The sequence below is a fragment of the Centropristis striata genome, chromosome 23 (genome assembly GCF_030273125.1).
Source record: "Centropristis striata isolate RG_2023a ecotype Rhode Island chromosome 23, C.striata_1.0, whole genome shotgun sequence".
NCBI classification, from domain to species: domain Eukaryota; kingdom Metazoa; phylum Chordata; class Actinopteri; order Perciformes; family Serranidae; genus Centropristis; species Centropristis striata.
In genome coordinates, this window is record NC_081539.1 from 30632801 (window position 1) to 30657788 (window position 24988).

A 24988-nucleotide genomic window follows, 5' to 3' on the forward strand; every position below is an offset into this window, starting at 1 on the left:
TCACATTGTCAACATAATTTCATGGAAAGAGGTAAATAATATTTTATTCCAACTTTATGGGCAACTGTGTTGTTCTCTTAGTCATGATTAAAGACATTGTTCGAAGCTTAATTATGAGACTCAGTGGACCCAAAACAATTATTACTACAGGTTAATTACCTGCAAGTGTCACTTAACAAATCACTTCATACAAGTGTTCCTTGCACCAGGCCCACCGTCTAATTGGTCCACATGAACAAAGGTCCCACCACAGAAGAAGACAATGACAAATGTCTCATATGATGTGACATCACCACAAGACATAAGAAAAAAAAAGGCTAATGTAAAGCTGGCCTACTTTCTCCAACTGCAGCAGGAGTAAATAACTGCTTCTATCCTACGTTAGCACTGCAGCTGCAGCTGGAGAACATCATTTATTAACTCCATTACTTTCAGTGTAGTAGAGTGCTTTAGTGTAAAGCAGCGGTTCCCAAACTTTTTCAGCCGTGCACCCCCTTCTATGTCCCAACCGGGTTGACGCACCCCCAATCCCCCACACCTTCAAAAACAAAGTGCAATAAAAATTTTTATAGCCATATTAAAGGTGGAGGATGATGACAGGCTCAGGATCAGAGGCAGAAAGCAGATCAGTTGGGAAAATGTTATAATATTTTGAGCTGCGTTGAACAAAAATTGCAGCAAATTTAAATGAGCGTGGATTGAACACAACCCCGTCATCATAACACAGGCTGGAAAAATGATACAAGAACAAGAAGATAACTTCTTCTACGCTTCATTATAAGATCAAAAACAACCAAAAATAGATGCAAAAATGACCAAAGATGACACAAAATAATCAAAATAGACACAAATTGACCAAAAATACATGTAAAAATTACCAAACAACCAAAGAATAGATGCAAAAATGACCAAAGATGACACAAAATTATCAAAATAGACACAAATTGACCAAAAATACATGTAAAAATTACCAAACAACCAAAAAATAGATGCAAAAATGACCAAATTAGATGCAAAAATGAACAAAAAATGACACAAAATTGAATAGCCTGTATTTATTAATTAATTAATAACACGTCTTTATTGTGTGGGGGGAAAAAAATGTAATTGTGTCATTATCAGACCGCCATTACATTTTTCATCTCGCGCACCCCCTAGCAGCAGCTCACGCACCCCCAGGGGTCCACGCACCACACTTTGGGAATCCCTGGTGTAAAGCAATGCTAGTGTCCCTTGTGAACTTCACAATAGTAACAGTCAAAGATCATGCAGTGTGTGGACTGAATGGATCAACCATGGCCATGGTAATTGGCAACATAACTGATAGTCTTGGTGCAATATGTTTATTGGAGATTGTTCCAAATGATGACAATTGTGACCCTGCTACAGTGTTTATAACATGTTGTTAGGACCTGCCATTCCTTCAGGACCAGACCTTGGAGTCATCGGTGGTTGCAGATATTGGGGGAAGCGGGGAAGCCTTCTGTTGGTCTACCTTTTTAACGCAAAACATTTTTTTTATGTGGCACAATTATAAACTAAGTCAATACAAAGAGGCTAATAGTGCAAATCGATAATATTCAAGTATTTCCAGCCTGTGTAGCTGCGTAAAAACTGTTTGCCTGTCGCTTCTTACAATTGACAATTTGAAATTTGATTACTTTTTTTTTTTTCAAATTGTCATCATGTTATAGTTATTTCAGCTTTGTTTGATCTGCTTGTTGCAATGAATGCACAGCTTAGTCTGTTTATTTTGGGTTCATAGTCCTGTGGTAGCAGCTTTTATCCGACACATTTCCATGTCCGAACAGTGGAATGTTTTAAGTCTCGTCTCAAAACGATTTTCATTCTTATTCCCTGGCTTTTTAACACTGCGTGAGTTTTGTGGTCCTCTGTCTTTTATTTCTTTTATTTCTTTTACTACTCTTAACTATGTCTTTTATTTTATTTTACTATGTTTATCTGTTTGATTGTATTGTTTTATTTATGGCATCATTTTCGATTTATACACTTATTATTTATTGCTGATTGGTATATGGAATTGTTTGTTTTATTGTTGATTTTATGTACAGCACTTTGGAGACGTTTGTGTTGTTTAAATGTGCTACAAATAAAGGGGATTGGATTGGGATTGGACATTTCCCGGAGAAGGTGGTGAAAAGCTGTGTGCTCCTTCTAATGATGCTATGAACCCAGACACTACAAGTTTTGGTTTGCTTCCACAACATTTCGGCGATGGTTAATGACGGAAAAAGAAATGGCGGAAAGATATATTGTTGGAATAGATACTCATAATGTAAGTAGAAATTATCTTAATATAGTTCAGCAGTCAAAGACGTGAATAACACAAGACGAAAACTTGTTTTGCATTTGGTTTAAGTCAAGACTTGTTTCTTTTCGGGGTGAAAGAAATGCATGATGCAGTCATTTGTACATATTTTTCTTTTCCCTTGAATTCGAAAAATGCCAAAGAATTTGTAGATGAAACAGTCTTTTCAGAAAAAAATAACAAAAAAAGCAGCACAACAAGAAAAATTCACGAGGAAATGAAGTGTTTTCTTGAAATGTGCAGACTTTCTCTACTGTCATTCCAAAGAAAGAAAAGCAAAAGAATAAAAGAACAAGAAAAGAATGGCTGCAACATATTTGCACCAAACTTTTTTTTTTATCAGAGTTTGTTAATAGTTTAAACACTAAATTTGAGTTAGTCACCCAGGATTGCAAAACAGAAGATTGGGGATAGAGTGAAATCATTTAATCTACAAATGAAATATAATCATATAATCATTGACTTGTTTATCATAAAACACTGCTCTCAGTTATTACTGTGCTTCATCACAGCAGTGCTTATTTAATTGGTAACACTTTACAATAACATCTAAGCGATGTTTATAGATGGTTTATAAACCAATTAGTATTAACCATTTACAAAATTCTATACATATTTAATCTTTAAATGTTTTCAAGCAATTTCTTAAAGGTATAAGAATAATTTTGAAATAATTTACATACTTAATATGGAGTTAAAAATGTTATAATGAGTGTAAAGCTATTAATAAATTAATAATTATGTTTGTTTATGGTAAAGTAATCTATTTGGCATTTATAAATTATAGTTCAACATTAATACATTTTCTATTCACCATTCTAAATGGCCTATATACGGTTTATAAATGATGATTAAACATTAATAAACTATCTGTTTACCATTTATAAATGGTCTATTTACCATCTATAAATGATGGTTATTGTAAAGTGTTACCATTTAATTTAGTCTGGATGTCACTTTCCCTTAAATACAGATCAAAAAAACTTGTAATTGAAAGTAAAAATGAACTTTACTTTCAATTTACATATATACATACTTAATATGGTGTTAAAAATGGTGTTAAAAATGTTATGAGTGTAAAGCTATTAATAAATTAATAATTATGTTTGTTTATGGTAAAGTAATCTATTTGGCATTTATAAATTATAGTTCAACATTATTACATTTTATATTCACCATTCTAAATGGCCTATATACGGTTTATAAATGATGATTAAACTATCTGTTTACCATTTATAAATGGTCTATTTACCATCTATAAATGTTGGTTATTGTAAAGTGTTACCATTTAATTTAGTCTGGATGTCACTTTCCCTTAAATACAGATCAAAAAAACTTGTAATTGAAAGTAAAAATGAACTTTACTTTCAATTTACATATTTACATACTTAATATGGTGTTAAAAATGGTGTTAAAAATGTTATGAGTGTTAAGCTATTAATAAATTAATAATTATGTTTGTTTATGGTAAAGTAATCTATTTGGCATTTATAAATTATAGTTCAACATTATTACATTTTCTATTCACCATTCTAAATGGCCTATATACGGTTTATAAATGATGATTAAACATCTGTTTACCATCTATAAATGTTGGTTATTGTAAAGTGTTACCATTTAATTTAGTCTGGATGTCACTTTCCCTTAAATACAGATCAAAAAAACTTGTAATTGAAAGTAAAAATGAACTGAGACCCTGACCCAGCACTCTCAGTTTGTACATACGGAGGAGAGAGCATGCCTGGTCCTTTCAGTCAGAGCACTGACTTGATGTCGTGGGTGTTTTGTAAAGGAGGAAGACGGTAACGAAGAGTGAAGTCAGACACAGGTCACCTGCTGCTGCTGCTGCTGCTGCTGCTGCCTCTGGGCTGACTTTCCTTACACTCGTGTGGATGTGGAGGTCAGGTATGCAGACTCAGAGTCTCACAGATGGAATAAGTGCACTGCACATACTGTACTGCACACTGGAGAGTCCATTGCTAATAAAAAGGCTGTTTGTGTGCATGTTACACTCAGAAAAATACCTTAACAAAATAAAATTATGGAAATAATTTCCACCTAAATAAAATGCTTTAATTTAGCGAGAAACAATTTCGTTGAGTGAACAAAATGTAAATATGTAAATTTGTGTAAATATAAAAAATGAAAGAAAAGGATGAGACAGGAGATAGTGCATGATAGTCATTTGTTCATGCAGGTTTGAAATCAATGGCTGGTAATGTTAGCGAGGGGGGGGGGGGGCTTAAAAGTGATTGTCACAGTGTGTAGACATGCCAAGCTCAAAGCTAATGTATTATTTAATTCCAATGCAGTAGTGAAGTGGGGAAAAAAAGGTTTGAAACAGTTATTCAATGTGGAAACTAGTCTAAAATGATCCAGCCTGATGTACACTCAAAAAAATAACTTGTTCCAAGAACAAAATAAAATTATGGAAATAATTTCCACCTAAATAAAATGCTTTAATTTAGCGAGAAACCATTTTTTTGAGTGAACAAAATGTAAATATGTCAGATCAACATGATGTATTTGCGTTACTGTTAATTAATTACCAGGGGTCAGTCCAACTAGATTTGTAAGGGTAATTGTAACATACTAACATAATTTTCTTGGGCCATTTAAACGTGTATGACATTATTAAGAGTTACTTTATTTAATAGGGTTGTTACAACTACTTTTTAAAATAGTGCAGGACATGAATTAATTGTGCTGAGCCAACAAAACAAAGTTAGGTTGAAGTGGTTTAGCCTAAAATATTACCTTTATCATATGAAAATGAACATAATAGTAATTATTCAGAAAATAAAGAATTTTTAAACAGCGTATTATATTCAGCAATTTAATTAGGTTGTTTTAACATAAAGTATTCTAGTAAATTTTAAAGTGTTGCATTTTATGCTAAAACTACATGTTTTAAAACTGTTCAACCACAAAACATCATTTTATTTAGTAGAAGCTACATGTTAGACTAAGGAGAAGGTAACAGACACCCAGTTTGCTGTTTTTGAGTGTAAGTTGCTAATTTGGTGCAGTCGTCCTCGTGTTTGAATGCTCCAGAAAAAGTTCTAAGCTGTGTTTACAGGCTTTGTATTTCTGTGTGTAGTTCTGATTTAGTGTTGTTGTAAGTGTGTGCTTTTACTATCAACGGCTTACAGTCTGACCAGCCAACACTGCTTTCTTTGCTAATGCAATTTGTCCATATTTAGCATCGTTTGGCATGATATTGCAAATTCTTGGTCCAATTCCAGCTTCTCTTCAGAGGATTTCCATGTCACAACATCCCTGTTTTATTAGGCTAAACCACAACACGAGGCTACAGAACAGAGGATAACATCAAACTACTCTTTGGTGAAACTACATACGACATTTTGGACACATGTACTTCCACAGGACTTGATTAATCAAATACAGAAAAGTTGTCCTCCCCGCTGTCTTTGCTTCTCAACCTTTTATCTCGCTGAAATGTTGTTAATTGCTTCATGTTGCTTTGAAACCTCACAGCTCAATATCTTGGTATTAAAGCGATGATTGTCAGAACTTTCAAAGATAACATACGGGATGCTGCTAATTGGCATTCAACTTTTATCACGTCTGTGTAGATGGCCCTTTATTTTCATTCAAAGTTGCATGGAAAACCTCCATTATTTCGTCCAGTGCTGGTAAAACCTACACCTAGCAGGATAAGAACCTCTAATGGTCGTACTGATTAGATGGGAGGGGAAGAGGAAGGCATGGACGTGACTAGGAGCCAATGCATCAAGATTGCAGATCGGAGATGGCAGCCATATAAAATCTATGAGAACCAGTATATCTTCTAAGCCACTTAGAAGTTCAATCTTAGTGTCAAAATCTACATTTTCTGGGTCAAATAATAATTTAAAGCTACTGAGAATATCACTAGATGATCAAATAGATATGTTCATTTTCGCCATGTATTTACATAATTATTAGATTCCAAACATTTTCAGCTCAGGATTCTCTGCTGCAGCACTTGAAGCGAGTTGCCTACCAGTCTGGGTGCAAATGAACATTTCTATTTGATCAAATAATCATCTAGTGATATTCTCAACAGCTTTAAATGATTCCTGGACCCAGAAAATGTAGATTTTGACACCAAGATTGACCTTCTGTGTGGCTTGGAAGATGTATTGGTTCTCATAGACTTTATATGGGTGCCATCTCGGATCGGCCATCTTGATGAAGTGGCTCCTACCAAAAATTGAAACCTATGGTGATAGAGAGCACGTGGAAAAAATGTGGTTCTTTTGTCCAGCGTGTCCCCTTTATTTAGCTAAGACACCTGACTAATTACAATGAGGGCCCTCACAAAGATAGAAGTACAAGAATGTGTGTGTACTCACAGATATTAGCGGTGCCCTTGGGGATGGGCAGGTAAGAACCAGCGCTCCACGTGCGCCCCTGGTAGTTCTTCTTGCAGCGGCCACAGTCGGGCCCAGTGGTGTTGTGTTCACACTCACAGCTCAGCTTCTCTTTGTCATAAACACAGCTGTTGGCGTGAAGGTTGCACTTGCACCTGTCAAAGATGGAGAAGGGTGGTGGGGAGGGTGGGGTGAGGGGTTGGAGGAGTTGAAAGAGGACAACCACGTCAACATGAGTGAATTTTCTGGCGCTGAATGAACAACAGACAGCTTTTATTTTGTTGGACAATGTGGCTGAAGGGCAGCTTGTCCTTGACTAGCAGTGGCACTGGAACACAGTCAGAACGGCTGAAACTGTCTTCAACTTCAAGAGGAGATGGTTCAAAGGAGGCACGAACAAATCTGGCATCATTATTTCCTCCTTTTTCTTTCTCAACCCCCCCTCCACTCCCTCCTTCGCTCGGGAAGGTAGCTCAGTTTTAATTGTCCCACTGGAGGATGCATAATTGTGGTAAGGTCACAGTGGAAGAGAGGGACAAAGAGGAGCAAGAGGAGGCTGAAAACACGCCAACAAGCACCGGGACAATGGAGCCGCCGAGCCACGTACACTACCGGTCAAAAGTTTTAGAACAGCCCAATTTTTCCAGTTTTTTATTGTAATTCAAGCAGTTCAAGTCAAAATGAACAGCTTGAAAGGGTCCAAAGGTAAGTGGTGAACTGCCAGAGGTAAATAAAAAAAGGTAAGCTTAACCAAAACTGGAAAATAATGTACATTTCAGAATTATACTAGTAGGCCTTTTTCAGGGAACAAGAAATGGGTTAACAACTTAACTCTATGGAGTCTTGGGCTATTTTGTCCATTTTTGAATTCTTTTCATGTCTTTGTAAGTCATTTTGTGTCTTTTTGTGTCTTTTTTTGGTCATTTTGTGTCTTTTTTTAGTCATTTTGTGTCTTTTTTTGGTAGTTTTGTGTCTTTTTTTAGTCATTTTGTCTTTTGGTGTTTTTTTTTAGTCATTTTGTGTCTTTTTTTAGTCATTTTGTGTCTTTTGGTGGGTTTTTTTGTCATTTTGTCTCTTTTTTTAGTCATTTTGTGTCTTTTTTTGGTCATTTTGTGTCTTTTGGTGTTTTTTTTGTCATTTTGTGTCTTTTTTTGGTAATTTTGTGTCTTTTTTTGGTCATTTTGTGTCTTTTTTTAGTCATTTTGTGTCTTTTTTTAGTCATTTTATGTCTTTTGGTGTTTTTTTTTTTGTCATTTTGTGTCTTTTTTTGGTCATTTTGTGTCTTTTTTTAGTCCTTTAGTCCAACATAAAAATGTGATTTTGAATCTTTTTTTTACTTTCAAAACACTATCATGCTCAATAAAGAATTTTAAATGTAGCAAATGTGCATTAATTTCAGAGAACACTGAGACATTAAACTGCATCATTTTCAATTAAATTCTGGAAAAGTTGGTGTGTTCTACTGCAAGGCGACGGATAGCTCAGAGTTAGCCAGAGGGCGGCATGGAGCAACAGCACGGATACGTTCCCTATGACAAATTAATATGAGATGAGATCTCAGAAGCATATTTTCAGTTTGGAAAGAGGGAGTCCCTTAAGGTGCACTAAATCCTCACTCACATCCTGCTCACCAGAACCTTCATTTAACAATAAACTCAGCAAATTCCTTTTCTGCTGTGGCTAGATGAGCATTGAGGGGATATCTATCTGTTAAATTAATTTATGATCCTCATGCAGCACAAAGGTACTCTGAGGAATATGGGAGAACTGGTAGACGCTTTTTTTAAAAAGAACTTTGCAAAAGAGAACAGCATGAGCGGGTGTGAGTGTAAAGTCCTTTACAGAAAGGTTGTGATGGATACATTTAAATGCTTTATTTAACATTAAAAACATGGTTAATTCTCAGCATATAAGCCTTAAAATGTATCTATATTCTGTTCCTTTAATGAGTGTTTCCTATGATTTTTCCACCCCATGTTTTTCCTGTTTCATTGGTTTTCTACTAGAGAATTTTAAACTAAATATTTTAAGTTTTGTTTTTGAGTTTGCTCAACTCTGAATTCAGATTTTTGTCAATTCAACTGTAAGTTGTACTAACTTATAATTTTACATTGTAATAACTTTTAATCCTTACTCCTGCTAACTTCTGCAATGTGCTGAATTGGCACGATTGTAACGCCGCTATGAAATGTCAGCTAATGTTGTGACCACAATTTTGAGTTAGCATTGATACGCTAATGGCTACTCTTGTATCTGTAACAAGCAGCGCCGCTAGCGTCAGTTAGCCGCTAGCGTCAGTTAGCCGCTAGCATCAGTTAGCCGCTAGCTTTCGCTAATGAATTTCACCGCTTTCCCGCATTTCACAACAAAGAAATAAGAGTTAGCATAACTATTGTCCCTTGTTGTGAACCCCAACTTAAAGATATAAGTAACAACATATCACAAACTTGTTTTTGAGCAGACAACTGGCTTCCTTTGTTGTGCTAACTTACATTATTGCCCTAAATGTCAATAATTCATATTTCCAAGTTAATCACTGTTTTAGGCCAAAAAATACAAGTTGGCTTTTTTACAGTGCAGCTTGACATCTAAAGATGCAATGTGAAACGATATACTCCAATAATGTCAGCACTAGCAGGTTTGATTCTCTAAGATAACATTATTGTTTCCAAAGCACCTCATGAGTCACCATACGGTGCCAATGCCAACACTACGGTGGCTGCAACTTTATATAAAAACTGGAAATCTAACTTCCAACACACATGACTCATCCTAAAATTATGGAACCGTGTCTGTGTTTGTTTATTTCCGGATAAAAGGCTGTGAGGCAGACAGAATGGCACTATTGAGAACTGTCTCCCTCCTTTGAAAGTGCCCTTTTTCATTCAGCTATTTTTACATTTTTTTTTTTAAAAACTGGGAGCTGAAAGGAGCATGCCCAGCTGAAAGGCATGTCTCTCAGTCCTGAGGCAAAGGTGTTGAGGAGATGACACAGATAGCCCCACAGTCCTGTTCGCTAACGTCTTAGTTAGAAGCTCTGGGAGCAGCTGGCCTCTGTCACCCTGCCCATGCTGCTCCACCACAGCTTAGCTTTATCCTGGCAGAAATTGAATAATTTGGAGTAAAAGCGCAGCCTTAAACCACTCATCACTGCTTGACCCTGATACTCAACACATCTGCTATTCACCCCAAATGCAAGGGCTGCATGCCGACTCAGGTTGGGGTCCGACACCTGGTTATATTTTGGATCCTGTCTGAGGTTGTTGTAATGAAAAAGAGACAGACACCACTCTTTGTCATCATGAGTGCACTGTGAGCAGACATTTCATGCTTATCATATCATTCTTTAAGCTTCTCAGTGCATTAATTCTGATTTGGGGCATGCAGTATTTGGAGTAAGAAGCTCATGAAATATAAGATCCAATAACAGATTCTAAAAGATAAGATGAAACAACTGACAGATTCACAGAAGTGCACTGCAAAAAAGCCAACTTGTATTTTTTTGGCCTAAAACAGTGATTTAAGTTGGTAAAACTTGGAAATATAAATGATTGACATTTAGGGCAATAATGTAAGTTAGCACAACAAAGGAAGCCAGTTGTCTGCTCAAAAACAAGTTGGTGAGTTGTTGTTACTTATATCTTTAAGTTGGGGTTCACAACAAGGGACAATAGTTCTGATAACTCTTATTTCTTTGTTGGGAAATGCAGGAAAGCGGTGAAATTCAATAGCGAAAGCTAGCGGCTAACTGATGCTAGCGGCTAATTGATGCTAGCGGCTAATTGATGCTAGCGGTGCTGCTTGTTACAGCTACAAGAGTAGCCATTAGCGTATCAATGCTAACTCAAAATTGTGGCCGCAACATTAGCTGACATTTCATAGCCGCGCTACAATCGTGCCAATTCAGCACATTGCAGAAGTTAGCAGAAGTAAGGATTAAAAGTTATTACGATGTAAAATTATAAGTTAGTACAACTTACAGTTGAGTTGAGAAAAATCTGAATTCTGAGTTGAGCAAACTCAAAAACAAAACTTAAAATATTTTGTTCAATCGTCCAACTTAAAATTTTATCGAAGTTTGTTGCCTTGAAATTCTGAGTTCACCCAACTTTTCTTTTTTTGCAGTGCATATGAAGAACTACTCTAGTGTTTTCAGAGAAATAAGAGCAGAAAGGCTTTTTCATTGGAGACACTCAAGGAGTCCACTTTGAGGAGCTTAGCTGTGCCACCCTTCTGTAAGACTGGATTAAATCTTGAGCATCATAGTGATATCCAGTCGACACGGAGACGTATATAGTGGGATTGATTGAGAAAAAGTGGTTCGTGTTGAGTCAGCGTCCATTAGCGGCTAAAATCAAGCCAAGATCAGAATCGAACAGCACTGTTTAATGCTCTTTCTTTCCTCCTCTGTTATGAAGTCTGCCTTGTTAGTGTGTGTATGTGTGTGTGTGGGGATGTGGTGTGAAGCGACTTCACATCGAGCCCTTTGTGGTTTAACCTTCAGCTTCTTTTAACATTGCCAACATTTTAATCAGCGTCCAGAAATGATAGAGCCGTCGGCATAATGATGGAGACCGCCAGTGATGCCCTTAGGGTCCTGTGCCCACCAGTGCTGTTGTGCTGCCAATCAGCAGTGGCTTGTGAATGTGAATACCAGGGGGAGGCTCCAGCAACAACAGCTTCAGAGAAGGAGCCAAGCAGACGTGTATTTAACAGCATTTTAATAGCAGATTTCCTCCGGGGGGCCAGTACGTATACAGTGGTGGAGGCCTGCTTCATATAAAGCTCTGTGGGCTGTCGCCTCCTGACTTCCCATCAGTCTTTGTATCATTCTCTTCATATCTCTCATCTCCATCCACCTATTAGTCTGTCATTTTCCAACTCCAGTATCTCCCATTAATAAATATTCATGTAGCTAAGGCATCTTTGTTTTTGTGTGGTGCTCTCAAAGTGATATTGCTCGAGGCATTATTGAGTGTGCCAGCCACCGCCTGTGAGCTAAAGGTCCTGATATGTATTCATAAAATTACCCATGAGGCTATGAGCTCAAATTGCTAGACCGGCAAAAAAAGAAACAAGTTTAAAAGAAAACAAACCTTGACTGAAGTTTTGATTCCATTTTGTCTAGAGGAAAGGCAGCAAACATATCCTCATATCTGACAAGAGTTTAAAGTTCTCCTTGAAATATGGGAGACAGAAGATATTGTTGGGCGCAAATTTATTATTTTCCTTATCCTGGTAGAAATGTGAGCAGAGCAGCCCGTTGAGACCTAGCTTACCTGGAGCAGTCTGTCTATGACCTCTGCAGTAATGGGATTCTGATTGACACCATGGGTGCAGACGACATATTGCACCTTTCCCACTGATGATGCCGGACACTACAAACAAAAACAGAGCAGCACAATGCTCCGTTTCCCCCCAAAACGGTCCCTTTCCTTTCTATCACTTCAGCCTTTATCTTAAATGTCAATTTTGGTTCAATTTGTTGGCATTAGAAAAAGAAAACATTTACACAGTCACTGCATTAAAAAACAGTATAGACCTAGGTTGAAAATCTGTGCGAGTTCCATGGACAGCAACCACGTCATACCAGTGGTGGTTCTAGACCAGTTTTACTGTGGTGGCCATTGTTTAATCAGAGGGGCACATTAAAAACAGCAAAGATAACATTTAAGCATTCAAAACCTTTATTTTAGCTTATTTAAAAATCTCATGTAAGTATATTTGGAAGAAATTGATTGAAACAATGAGACCATGGGTGCAGACGACATATTGCACCTTTCCCACTGATGATGCCGGACACTACAAACAAAAACAGAGCAGCACAATGCTCCATTTCTCTCAAAAACGCTCCTTTTCCTTTCTATCACTTCAGCCTTTATCTACATAATTCCATTCAGCCAAGTTCATTCCCCGACATTGCTCCGTTTTGCTCGTTGCAGCTTCAAAGCCAAAAGTATCAGCTACTAATTGATAGTAATTACCCATAATCCAAGCCTACAACATCCCCGACGCACAAAGCTGCTGATCCCAACAAATTGAGCAGACTAAACTCAACATGGTCCTTAAGTGGGTTAACTAAGTGAAGCAATTAAATTTCAATCTAACGCCCAGGTGTTTTCATACGAGAGCCAATTGGGTCAAACACTCTGTTAATAAACGCTTTTTTTTTTCAGCTTGTGTCTGCAGTCAGTGTGTGCTGTAAATGAGAGACAACACACCGGGGGTGTAAGGGGCGGGCAGCGGTGTCGGGGGGCGGGTGGTTCAGAGAACACTCCGGTTTAATTGTGTGTGATGAAAATAAAATAGAAACAAAGGAGTGGCTGTTAAAAAGGCCTTGAGCTGTGTGTATGTGTGTGTGTGTGTGTTTGTGCAGGTGATTTGTTGTCGGTGGATAATTGCACACACAGAATTTAATTTTCTGTACAATATATTTATCCCACCTGATCTCGCCAAACACCCACACACACACACACACACACACACACACACACACACTCACTCCGAGATATAGCTCTTACCCATCGACATGTAGCTTGCAGCTGACGTCTGTATTGGCTTTAAACAGATCCTTCTGTCTGCTAACGTGTTACCTGCTAATTGCCTCCTCTACTTCTTTCCCCCCAGCCTGCAGTGCATTGTGGGAAGTGGAAGGAGTGAGATATCAGCTCCAGCTCTCCTGGGATGGACCTCAGCCCCCAACCTCCCCCTAATTATATCCTTCTTTGCCAGCAACTCCTTTCCTCTCACTAAAAAGTGGGCAGTTAGAGAAAAGTGGAGGCTGTGAGAAAAGTCATGCCTCATTCTCTGTATTACTTCTCTCTCTCTTAAATGTCAATTTTGGTTCAATTTGTTGGCATTAGAAAAGAAAAACATTTACACAGTCACTGCATTAAAAAACAGACGTAGGTTGAAAAAATCTGTGCGACGGCATGGACGGCAACCACGTCATACCAGTGGCGGTTCTAGACCAGTTTTACTGTGTTTAATGCCAGTGTTTAATCAGAGGGGCACATTAAAAACAGCAAAGATGATATTTAAGCATTCAAAACCTTTATTTTAGCGTATTTATCTTTTTCCTCTATTTATCTTTATACTTAAAATCTCATTTAAGTATATTTGGAAGATACAAACAAATTGATTGAAACAATGAGACTTACCAACTATTTTTGTACGACAATGACATTTCTCATTTTTGTGCACAATTCCTTTTTTTATTTTGAAAGTGCAGTACAGTGAGAATAAACCTTTTTTTATATATATACACAAGCTTTTATTGCACAATTAAACTACTGGCGTCACCCTCTAGTGGCTGTAGTTATTAGAATGGAAGGTGAGAAAATGGAGTATAAAGAACAACAAGGTCGGCTTTCAGCATGTTTTCCTAAGCCATACCATGAAAAAATGTTTTTTAAAGGTGACCATTATATTTAGGGATGTGGATGATCTCCTGCTAACAACAGCGGCGCTAATTTAGAATTGTATAATTGTAGTAATTTAGGAAATAGGAAATCGTATTAGAGGGCAGGAGCAAACAACATGTGTTCGTATGGTTTGGACAGCTTTCTTGAATCATATTTTTACTCAGGTGCACAGTTTTCATTGCAGTCTGTATACATGCAACACAGATAGAATAGGTCTTTATTTGTCATTGTCACATGTACAACGGAATTCAAAGTGCTCTCCAGTCAGTGCAACATTTAAGAGTCTATAAAAATATAAATATAAAAAGAAAAATATATTATATTATCGTTTTTTTCCAGTATTGAGGGTGGTTATTGCAGTTGGATAAAAGCTGTGTTTGAGTCTGTTACATCACAACAACACACATGAACACATGACTTTAGTGATAGAGTTCACATCAGTAGCCATTTTTAAAAACAGATTAAAAACCTATCTTTTCTCTACAGCATTTGGTTGAACTGTGTACGTGAAGTTGTGAGAGTGTGTGCACATGTGTGAGTAAGTAAGTGTATATGTGGTGAATATGGAATAACTTGTCTACCTGCACTCTTCAATTAATTTGTAATCGATTTTTGTTTGATTTTTCTGTGTTTTTTGTTGTTGTTGGGTTTTTTTTAACTGTAATTATGTGTATACATTGTGAAGCACATTGAGTCTGCCTTGTGCATGAAATGCGCTCTATAAATAAAGTTGAATTGAATTGAATTGAATAGAGTTGGGTCTCTACAGAAGCAACAGTCAGTGCTGAGTTGTACTGCCAGGCTGTGCTCATATTCACACAGTTAATATTGGAAGAGTGATATGCTGAAGTAGCCAATTAAAACTGGTAGTGACACACAGAGTAGTGACCCAGCTGCTGAACTCCAAATTATTTTAATGATTGTTTTGGTGAGCTGATGAGTGATTCTGTTGTATGTTACTCACAAAATAATTCATTATAAATCTGAAGAAATAATGAGATCTTGAGATTTACGAGCAGCCGAGACAACAGAATGATTTATTTTGTGATGCTTGTCATTGCAAGTGCAACTTCAGTCCATCTCTGGTTCCCTGCACTGTAAAAAAAAACCCCGTTGTTTTTACGGTAAAAAACTGGCAGCTGTGGTTGCCAGAACGTTACCGTAATAAATACGGTGCAACTTTTTTCTAATATTACGGTAAAAAGATATTGACACTGTTGATTTCATGTTTAAGATTGCATTTATTCCATTTTTTACCGTATAAATAAAAGGCTTTTCCATCAAAAGATTTGACATATAATTGACAAGAAAAAACTTTATAAATGCCGCATAAATTAAAGATTTTACCATTAAATATTACAGTATATTTCTGTTAGAGATATGGTGTTTAGTACATTTAACAGTGAGAAAAAGTATTTTTACAAAAATAAATGCAAAAATTAGAGTGATGCTTTTTGTTACAAACACGGTGCCAATGTATTTTACAGTAATATTTTCAAATTACAATTTTTCTCTGTATTGTTTCAGTGTTGTTTATTGTTTATTATTACTGTCATTGTTGTCTTTATTGTTCTAATTTGTAATTGTTTCATTGTTGTTTATTATTATTGCCATTGCTGTTTTATTATTATTGTTTTGTTTTTAATTGTTTATTGTAAGGTGACCTTGAGAGTCCTGAAAGGCGCCTATAAATAAAATGCATTATTATTATTATTATTATTATTATTATTATTATTATAATAGAGTAATGTTTTTTTTATTTAAAACCTGTAAAAATACTGTTCTGGCTGATATATACATTTACAGTGTTTAATTGTTACTGAAACTGAATTAACCCATTTATCATTTTACGGTCTTTTACTGTCACGGTTTAGCAGTTTTTCACCGTAAAATCTACAGACATTTTTTACAGTGTGCATGGAGGTAAATGTGCCGCCTGCCTGCATCAATCGGTCCGAGCCATCCATCTATCGAATGCTCAGCATTACTAATGTATGCAGTTGGACATGCTATCCAAGCAGGAGTCAATCAAGAGGTCTTTACTGCCTGTGACATGCCAAGCCAGTTCGATAGAATCGACATGCTGGGCCTCACTGATACTGCTCTCAGCTAAAGACTATTGGCTGTGGACTCGGCGACAGAAATGCACTGCGGAGGAGAGAGAGAGAGAGAGAGAGAGAGAGAGCTCCGTCACTGGGAGGATGGAGCCGTACTGATTCAAGGCGAGGCAGGTGGAGGAGAGATATTAAGCCATCTTGTCATTTCATAAGTGACATTGCTGACTGGAGCCCTGAAAGGAAGTTACTCCCCAAAGATCCTCCAGCATTGATCCGTTTGGGTCAGTAGCTAGTCCGCAGACTGAGAGAGGTTAGACTGCATTTGACCCCTGTGTGTGTGTGTGTGTGTGTGTGTGTGTGTGTGAGAGAGAGAGAGAGAGAGAGAGAGAGAGAGAGAGAGTGTAGTGTAGAGTGTAGAAAAAAAGTGTAGCAGCATAGCCACACTTTTCTCAACATTTTTCTACAAGTACCTACCAAATACATAGTTAATTTTGTCCCCAGTATAATTTTTTTGCTATGTTATTTTTTCAAGTTTTCACATACATACCATACATTGAACTCAAAAGTAGGTGACTAAAATGGCATTACAAAAGTTACACCCGTTGCCAATAGCAGTATGCAAAACAGACATTAAAAATAATAACAGTAAAAAAAAGACAGGAACAGGGGGGTACAAATAGATTAATACAGGCTATGATAGTGTTGTTGCTACAATCATTTAACATATTTCACATTTTTAAGGTATATAACAAAGGGAAAAAAAGTAGATTTGGTATTGGTATGGGTCAGTAGCTAGTCCGCAGACTGTGTGTGTGTGACCCCAGTGTGTGTGTGTGTTTGTGTGTGTGTGTGTGTGTGTGTGTTCTTGTACTTCCTACATAGTGAGGACCAGAACACATTTTTAACCAACAGAGTGAGGACATTTTAGCAAAGTGAGGACATTTTGGCCGGTGCTCTCAAAATGAGAGTTTAAAAAATGAACTGAAACTGTATTTTGTGGTTACAAAACTAACTTATAGTGAAAATGTCCTTCGTTTTCGTCATTGTCAACTTTTTTCATCCATAATGAAGATGGATAAGACAAAGGAAATGAAGGCAAAATTTACTGTGACCTCTTTTAATCTCCCACCCAACAAATAAAACAAATAAAAACTAAAGCATTTCAAAAACATAAATACTAAACTAAAACTGGCAAACTCCCTCTAAAAACTAATTGAATTTGAAAACAAAAAATCACAATGAAAATAAAACTAAAACTAATGAAAAATCCAAAACTATTATAACTTTTCAAGGGAATTCACTATTACAATGAGGGTCCTCATGAGTCAGTATTTTTTTGGTCATTTTGTGTCTTTTCTGGTCGTTTTGTGTCTTTTTTTTTTATCATTTTGTGGTCAATTTGTGTCTTTTTTTGGTCATTTTGTTTCTTTTTTTGGGCCATTTTGTGTCTTTTTTTGGACATTTTGTGTCTTTTTGGTCCTCACAAAGATAGAAGTACAATAATGTGTGTGTGTGTGTGTGTGTGTTCTTGTACTTCCTACATAGTGAGGACCAGAACACGTTTTAACCAACAGAGTGAGGACATTTTTACAAAGTGAGGACATTTCCTCACTTCTTTAAAGGCTTTTCTGAGATTTCAGACTTTGTTTTAAGGGTTAAAGGTTACATGATAATGATAATTAACTGAAACTGTATTGTGTGGTTACAAAATGAACTAAAATTACAGTGAAAATGTCCTTCTTTTTCGTCTTTTTTCATCCATAATGAAGATGGATAAGACAAAGGAAATAAAGGCAAAATTTACTGAGACCCCTTTTAATCTCCCACCCAACAAATACCCCATTACAAAACACTAAAACTAATAAAAAACTACACTAAAACTAAAGCATTTCGAAAAAATAACTACTAAACTAAAACTAGCAAACTCACTCTAAAGACTCATTAAAACAAACTGAATTTGAAAACAAAAATTCACAACGAAATTAAAACTAAAACAAAAGAAAAATCCATAACTATTATAACCTTGCAAGGGAATTCACTGTTCCAATGAGGGTCCTCACAAAGATAGAAGTACAAGAATGTGTGTGTGTGTGTGTGTGTGTGTGAGAGAGAGAGAGAGGGACAGTGTAGAGTGTAGAAATAGCCACACTTTTCTCAACATTTTTCTACAAGTATCTACCAAATACATAGTTAATTTTGTGCCCAGTATAATTTTTTTGGGTAACACTTTACAATAACCATCATTTATAAATGGTAAACAGATAGTTTATTAATGTTTAATCATCATTTATAAACCGTATATAGGCCATTTAAAATGCTAAATACATATTTTTATGAATGTTTAACTCACTAAATCATTTATAAATGGCAAAAAGATGGTATATTAATGTAAGTTTATAGTTCCTTTACCATTAACAAACAATTACATTATAATTCATTGTTTATTACACTCATTATAACATTTTTACCACCATATTAAGTGTGTTAATGATTTTGAAATGATTCATATACCTTTAAGAAATTGGTTGAAAACATTTAAAGATTAGATATGTATAGCACTTTGTAAAATGGTTAATAATTGGTCTATAAACCATCTATAAACATCACTTAGTTGGTTATTGTAAAGTGTTATATTTCACATTTTTAAGGTATATAACAAAGGGAAAAAAAAGTAGATTTAGTATTAGTGTTACTATTTGACTGACAAGCTATCTCGGGGAAGAGGAGTGTATATAATAGCAGCAAATATGGAAAATAATTAAATCTGCAACTTCTTAATTGTCACCAGCCATTAAACTTTGGCAACCCGATTCCTTGTTACATAATCCCGATGTCTGGAGCAGACATTTCCCATGGCGAGGCCCACCAGGGGCCAGAATCTGAAGCCGGGGTGGGACCCAAAGAGCAGGTGTAATTACAGAAAATGTTGGCAGCTTCCCAGCTAGCAGAAGGGCTAACTGTTAGCATCTTAAACCCTGGCTGAGGGTCATTAATAGCCCAGTGGAAACAGTATTCATTGTTGTGTTGAAAACGGGAGCACCTGATAGACCGGCCAGAGGTAAATAAAAAAAGGTAAGGTTAACCAAAACTGAAAGATAATGTACATTTCAGAATTATACAAGTAGGCCTTTTTCAGGGAACAAGAAATGGGTTAACAACTTAACTCTATGGAGTCTTGGGCTATTTTGTCCATTTTTTAATTCTTTTCATGTCTTTGTAAGTCATTTAGTGTCTTTTTTTGGTCATTTTGTGTCTTTTTTTAGTCATTTTGTGTCTTTTGGTGTCTTTTTTTGTCATTTTGTGTCTTTTTTTGGTCGTTTTGTGTCTTTTTTTAGTCATTTTGTGTCTTTTGGTGTCTTTTTTGTCATTTTGTGTCTTTTGGTGTCTTTTTTTGGTCATTTTGTGTCTTTTTTTAGTCCTTTAGTCCAACATAAAATGTGATTTTGAATCTTTTTTTTTTACTTTCAAAACACTATCATGCTCAATAAAGAATTTTAAATGTTGCAAATGTGCATTAATTTCAGAGTACACTGAGACATTAAACTGCATCATTTTCAATTAAATTCTGGAAAAGTTGGTGTGTTCTAAAACTTTTGACCAGTAGTGTATATATATATATATATATACACAAGCCATCATTTTTGCATTTATTTTTTGTAAAAATACTTTTTCTCACTGTTAAATGTACTAAACACCATATCTCTAACAGAAATATACTGTAATATTTAATGGTAAAATCTTTAATTTATGCAGCATTTATAAAGTATTTTCTTATATGGCAGAACAGCGTTTATTTTGATGGAAAAACTTTTTATTTTTTACGGTAAAATATGGAATAAAAGGGCAATCTTGAACGTGAAATCAACAGTGCTTTACCGTAATGTTACAAAAAGCTGCGCCGCATTTATTACGGTAAAGTTCTGGCAACCACAGCTGCCGTTTTTTTTTTTTTACAGTGTAGCAGAAGGGCTAACTGTTAGCATCTTAAAGCCTGGGTGAGGGTCATTAATAGCCCAGTGGAAACAGTATTTGTTTTGTTTTATTAAAGGATCCCCATTAAAATACATTAGAAAAGTGCAGCACAAATTTAAAAGACAGTTTGTAGAATCAAACCATTGAATTATAGCCATTTGGATTAAATGTTTAGGAATAATTGGTCAAATGCATTTGATCAGAAAACAAATAAAATACAAAAAAAAAAACAACCAATACAGCTTTAACCAGTATCATTGATTGTAATCCTGGACATCATGAATCCAGGCAAACATCGCTTCTATAAAGAGTAGCGTCCTTTCAACCAAAATAAACGGAAAAAAAATAAATAAACCCCCCAAAAAATATAATAAGCCCAACACCTAACATTAACCACTGACAAAGTACATCTTTAATTTCTTTTTGAAGGATATTTTGCTTTTTTCTTGACGGATATCAAGTGGTAAATCATTCCATATATTACTCGTTCTTTTCAGAGAATTAGTTCTTGGATGAGCTTGCACAATATCAGCCTTGTCTGCCTTCCTGGTGTATACATGTATTCATTGTTGTGTTGAGAACGGGAGCACCTGATAGACCAGAGGGGGCTCTAACTTTTCCACTAAATTAAATGAGAGGCTGCATGGCCTCTGGTGATTAATGAGAACGACATGAGATGTAGAGAATAGCTTGAAGGAGGTTGTGCAGGTGTGAGAGGAGGAGAGAGATGAAGATTTGGAGAGAGAAGAACTGGGTTTGTGTGTGTTTACATCTGGGCCATGGCTTTTGTATTTGCACATTTCAGGTCAGGGTTGGTGGCATTTTTTAGACTCTAATGAGTCAGAAAAAGTCTGTATTTAATATGGAGCCAACTTGATCTTTTGTGCTGCCAAAATAGAATTCATTGTTATTGTCAGTGTGGTTTGAACAATGAAAATCTGGACTTCAAGCTGTGCACTGCAAAAAAAGAAAAGTTGGGTGAACTCAAAATTTCAAGGCAACAAACTTCGATAACATTTTAAGTTGGACAATTAAACGAAATATTTTAAGTTTTGTTTTTGAGTTTGCTCAACTCTGAATTCAGATTTTTGTCAACTCAACTGTAAGTTGTACTAACTTATAATTTTACATTGTAATAACTTTTAATCCTTACTTCTGCTAACTTCTGCAATGTGCTGAATTGGCACGATTGTAACGCTGCTATGAAATGTCAGCTAATGTTGCAAACACAATTTTGAGTTAGCATTGATACGCTAATGGCTACTCTTGTAGCTGTAACAAGCAGTGCCGCTAGCATGAGTTACCGCTAGCCGCTAGCATCAGTTAGCCGCTAGCTTTCGCTAATGACGGAATTTCACCGCTTTCCTGCATTTCCCAACAAAGAAATAAGAGTTATCAGAACTATTGTCCCTTGTTGTGAACCCCAACTTAAAGATATAAGTAACAACAACTCACCAACTTGTTTTTGAGCAGACAACTGGCTTCCTTTGTTGTGCTAACTTACATTATTGCCCTAAATGTCAATAATTTATATTTCCAAGTTTTACCAAATTAAATCACTGTTTTAGGCCAAAAAATACAAGTTGGCTTTTTTGCAGTGTGTGCAGCATACAGGTACAAGTAAAGTTCAAGGAAATACTTCAAAGCAAATGAGAATTAAAACTAAATTTACACAAAATACAAGCGGATAAAACAGACTATAATGAGATAAAGTGACCATTTAAATGCAGAAAGCATTTGCAGATAATAAATGATAAAGTGATCCGTTAAGCAGCCTGTGAAAGGAACGATGCACCAATAAAGATTGCATGTTTGGGTAATGTAATATTTACTGCAGGATATTTGTACAAACTGTAAAATATGGGAGGAAGAGATGGAAAAGATATCCAAATGGTCACTGAAACTGATTTACTGTTGCAGATTGACCGCTGTCGCAGGGGATTGTATTTATGATTTACCATCATCATAAATCAACAAAAGCAGGTGGAAAATTTGCAGCATAGTTATTTTATAGAGTAAACAGAAAAGACACAGAGAAGAGCTGTTAGTGCAGATACTCAGCTGAGGGGCAGTTTGTTCTAATGAGCCGAATCTGAATGGTTTGTTGGATCCCATGCTTTTTTTTTCCAGCCTAAAAAAAATACCCATTTCACAGTTTGTGTGTTGGTTTGCACCCCAGATTCCCAAACGTATGAGCACAAGCAGTGAAAAAGTGAGTTTTTCATGTGATGCCACCTTTAACTTAGTTTTATATGAGGATAAATCCCCTGAGATCCACTATCTCATTTTCAAGGGAGTCCTCAGACAAGTCTCTAATGAGTGAATATAATATATTCATATATACGGCCACACCGAAGTCTTTAGCTGGCTAAACGAGACAAAAGCCGCGCTGCTGAAGCCGACATGCTTCTGTTCATGTAATACAATATTGGAGGGTGTTTCGACTGCAAAATATGAGGGATTCTCTGCAAACGATCATTGAAATTGATTTATCATTGCAGATGTATTTGTGATAATAACATCAGAGAAAAGCTGGTGTCAAGTTCGCCTTAGTTGTTTTTATTGGGCAGAGAGGGAAAGAGAGAGATATGGAGCCTATCGGCCTTCTCAGCATCACCACTTCAGTTATGTAAACTAGCTATTTTGCAATAAAGACCATGTGAGAGGCAGAAACAAAGAATATTGCAGTAAAAAACACGTCAAGAGCAATTTATCCACATCACAAAACAAGCCAAAAGACCAGTTTCTGATCTGCAACATTGTTTTCAAACCAGGGACTCTAACAAAAAACATTTTTTTTAATGTAGGAATCAAAAAATCTTTCAATTATTTTTTATTTGTAATTCAAGAAAGCCTTTTTAATACAAATACTGGCCTTTTGCCTGAGTGCTATTGAACAGTACAGTAGAAAAAGGCTTCCCAAGCGGGTAGCACAAAGAAGAAAGTCACACATAGAAAAGAGCCGCTAAATGCAGATTAGTGATGAGATTATTTAACATGCAATGCATGCACAAATACAGGCACTTATTGCACGAAGCATGTGTGATTAAAGGTCCAAAATATGTTTTTTAACCAATATTTAAATTTCAGCAGCATTCGCAATACACACCTTAAAGTGGCAGTCCTTAAAATTTTCTTTTTTTTTATCAAAACAAGCTTTTGAAACTAAGTTTTCTGATTTGGCCATGAAATAAATGTATGTACACCCATTGTTACCTCTTTAGATAGCAGTTTGCTCTGTCAGTGGCGGGGTCCGCCATTTTTTTTAACTGTAGTACACATGCGGCAGGGATAAACAAAAGATACAACACACATGTGATGTATAATATTATAGAAAAAAAACAACAGCAACATTGTGTGTATGAGTTACATAATGAAGTTATCTGGAATGGAGGCGTTTTCTGCCACCATTGATTGATAAATCTATTATCTATTTTGTCAGGTGCCAAATAAACCAGAAATGTAATCTTAAGGATAATAACTGTAAATTGTCCAAGAGACACTGTACTGCTACAGAGCTAACTGTTAGCCTGTTAGCACATACACACTGTACTGCTACAGAGCTAACTGTTAGCCTGTTAGCACATACACACTGTACTGCTACAGAGCTAACTGTTAGCCTGTTAGCACATACACACTGTACTGCTACAGAGCTAACTGTTAGCCTGTTAGCACATACACACTGTACTGCTACAGAGCTAACTGTTAGCCTGTTACCACATACACACTGTACTGCTACAGAGCTAACTGTTAGCCTATTAGCACATACACACTGTACTGCTACAGAGCTAACTGTTAGCCTGTTAGCACATACATACTGTACTGCTACAGAGCTAACTGTTAGCCTGTTAGCACATACACACTCTACTGCTACAGAGCTAACTGTTAGCCTGTTAGCACATACACACTGTACTGCTACAGAGCTAACTGTTAGCCTGTTAGCACATACACACTGTACTGCTACAGAGCTAACTGTTAGCCTGTTAGCACATACACACTGTACTGCTACAGAGCTAACTGTGTAGCCTGTTAGCACATACACACTGTACTGCTACAGAGCTAACTGTTAGCCTGTTAGCACATACACACTGTACTGCTACAGAGCTAACTGTAGCTAACTGCCGCTAACGAGGTCGGCCGGCTTGTTAACAAGAGGCTCTTGTTAACGAGCCGGCCGACCTCGTTAGAGCTCGTTAAGACGGAGTCGCTGGATTTGTCTCCAGTCATTTATGAGGAGATATTGATATTGATATTGATTTCTTACGGCACACTTGTGTGCCGCGGAAAAGCGGTTGGGAATCACTGCCATAGGGAACCGGGTTACTGCTCCCATATTAATGGGCTATACATTGTTCCAGAGTTGCATGTACCCCATGCACACTGTTTGACCATTTTAGACTTAAAATCTCAAGAAAAAACACATAAAAACGACTGAAAACGGACTAACTCCAATGCATTTCAATGGATGTGGAAGCAGAGAATGTCTGAGTGTATTGAGTTAGCTATGCGCCTGACATGACGTGTGAACAGCAGCTTATTACAACCCATGTTCACAATTATTGTTAGGCGTCACCCTCTAGTGGCTGTAGTTATTAGAATGGAAGGTGAGAATATGGAGTATAAAGAACAACAAGGTCCGCTTTCAGCATGTTTTCCTAAGCCATACCATGAAAAAATGTTTTTTAAAGGTGACCATTATATTTAGGGATGTGGATGATCTCCTGCTAACAACAGCGGCGCTAATTTAGAATTGTAGAATTGTAGTAATTTAGGAAATAGGAAATCGTATTAGAGGGCAGGAGCAAACAACATGTGTTCGTATGGTTTGGA

At 36.5% G+C, this 24988-nt stretch overlaps 1 protein-coding gene across 6 annotated transcripts in view; it reads right to left on the reverse strand.

Moving 5' to 3' along the window:
- Nucleotides 1–24988, reverse strand: part of ntng1a (netrin g1a) — a 204991-nt gene that overhangs the window by 59011 nt on the left and 120992 nt on the right. For all 6 annotated transcript variants that reach the window (XM_059327481.1, XM_059327483.1, XM_059327477.1 and 3 more), the window contains exon 4: nucleotides 6688–6860. In XM_059327481.1, coding sequence (XP_059183464.1) covers nucleotides 6688–6860 — 173 coding nt within the window. The remainder of the gene's footprint in view (nucleotides 1–6687; nucleotides 6861–24988) is intronic.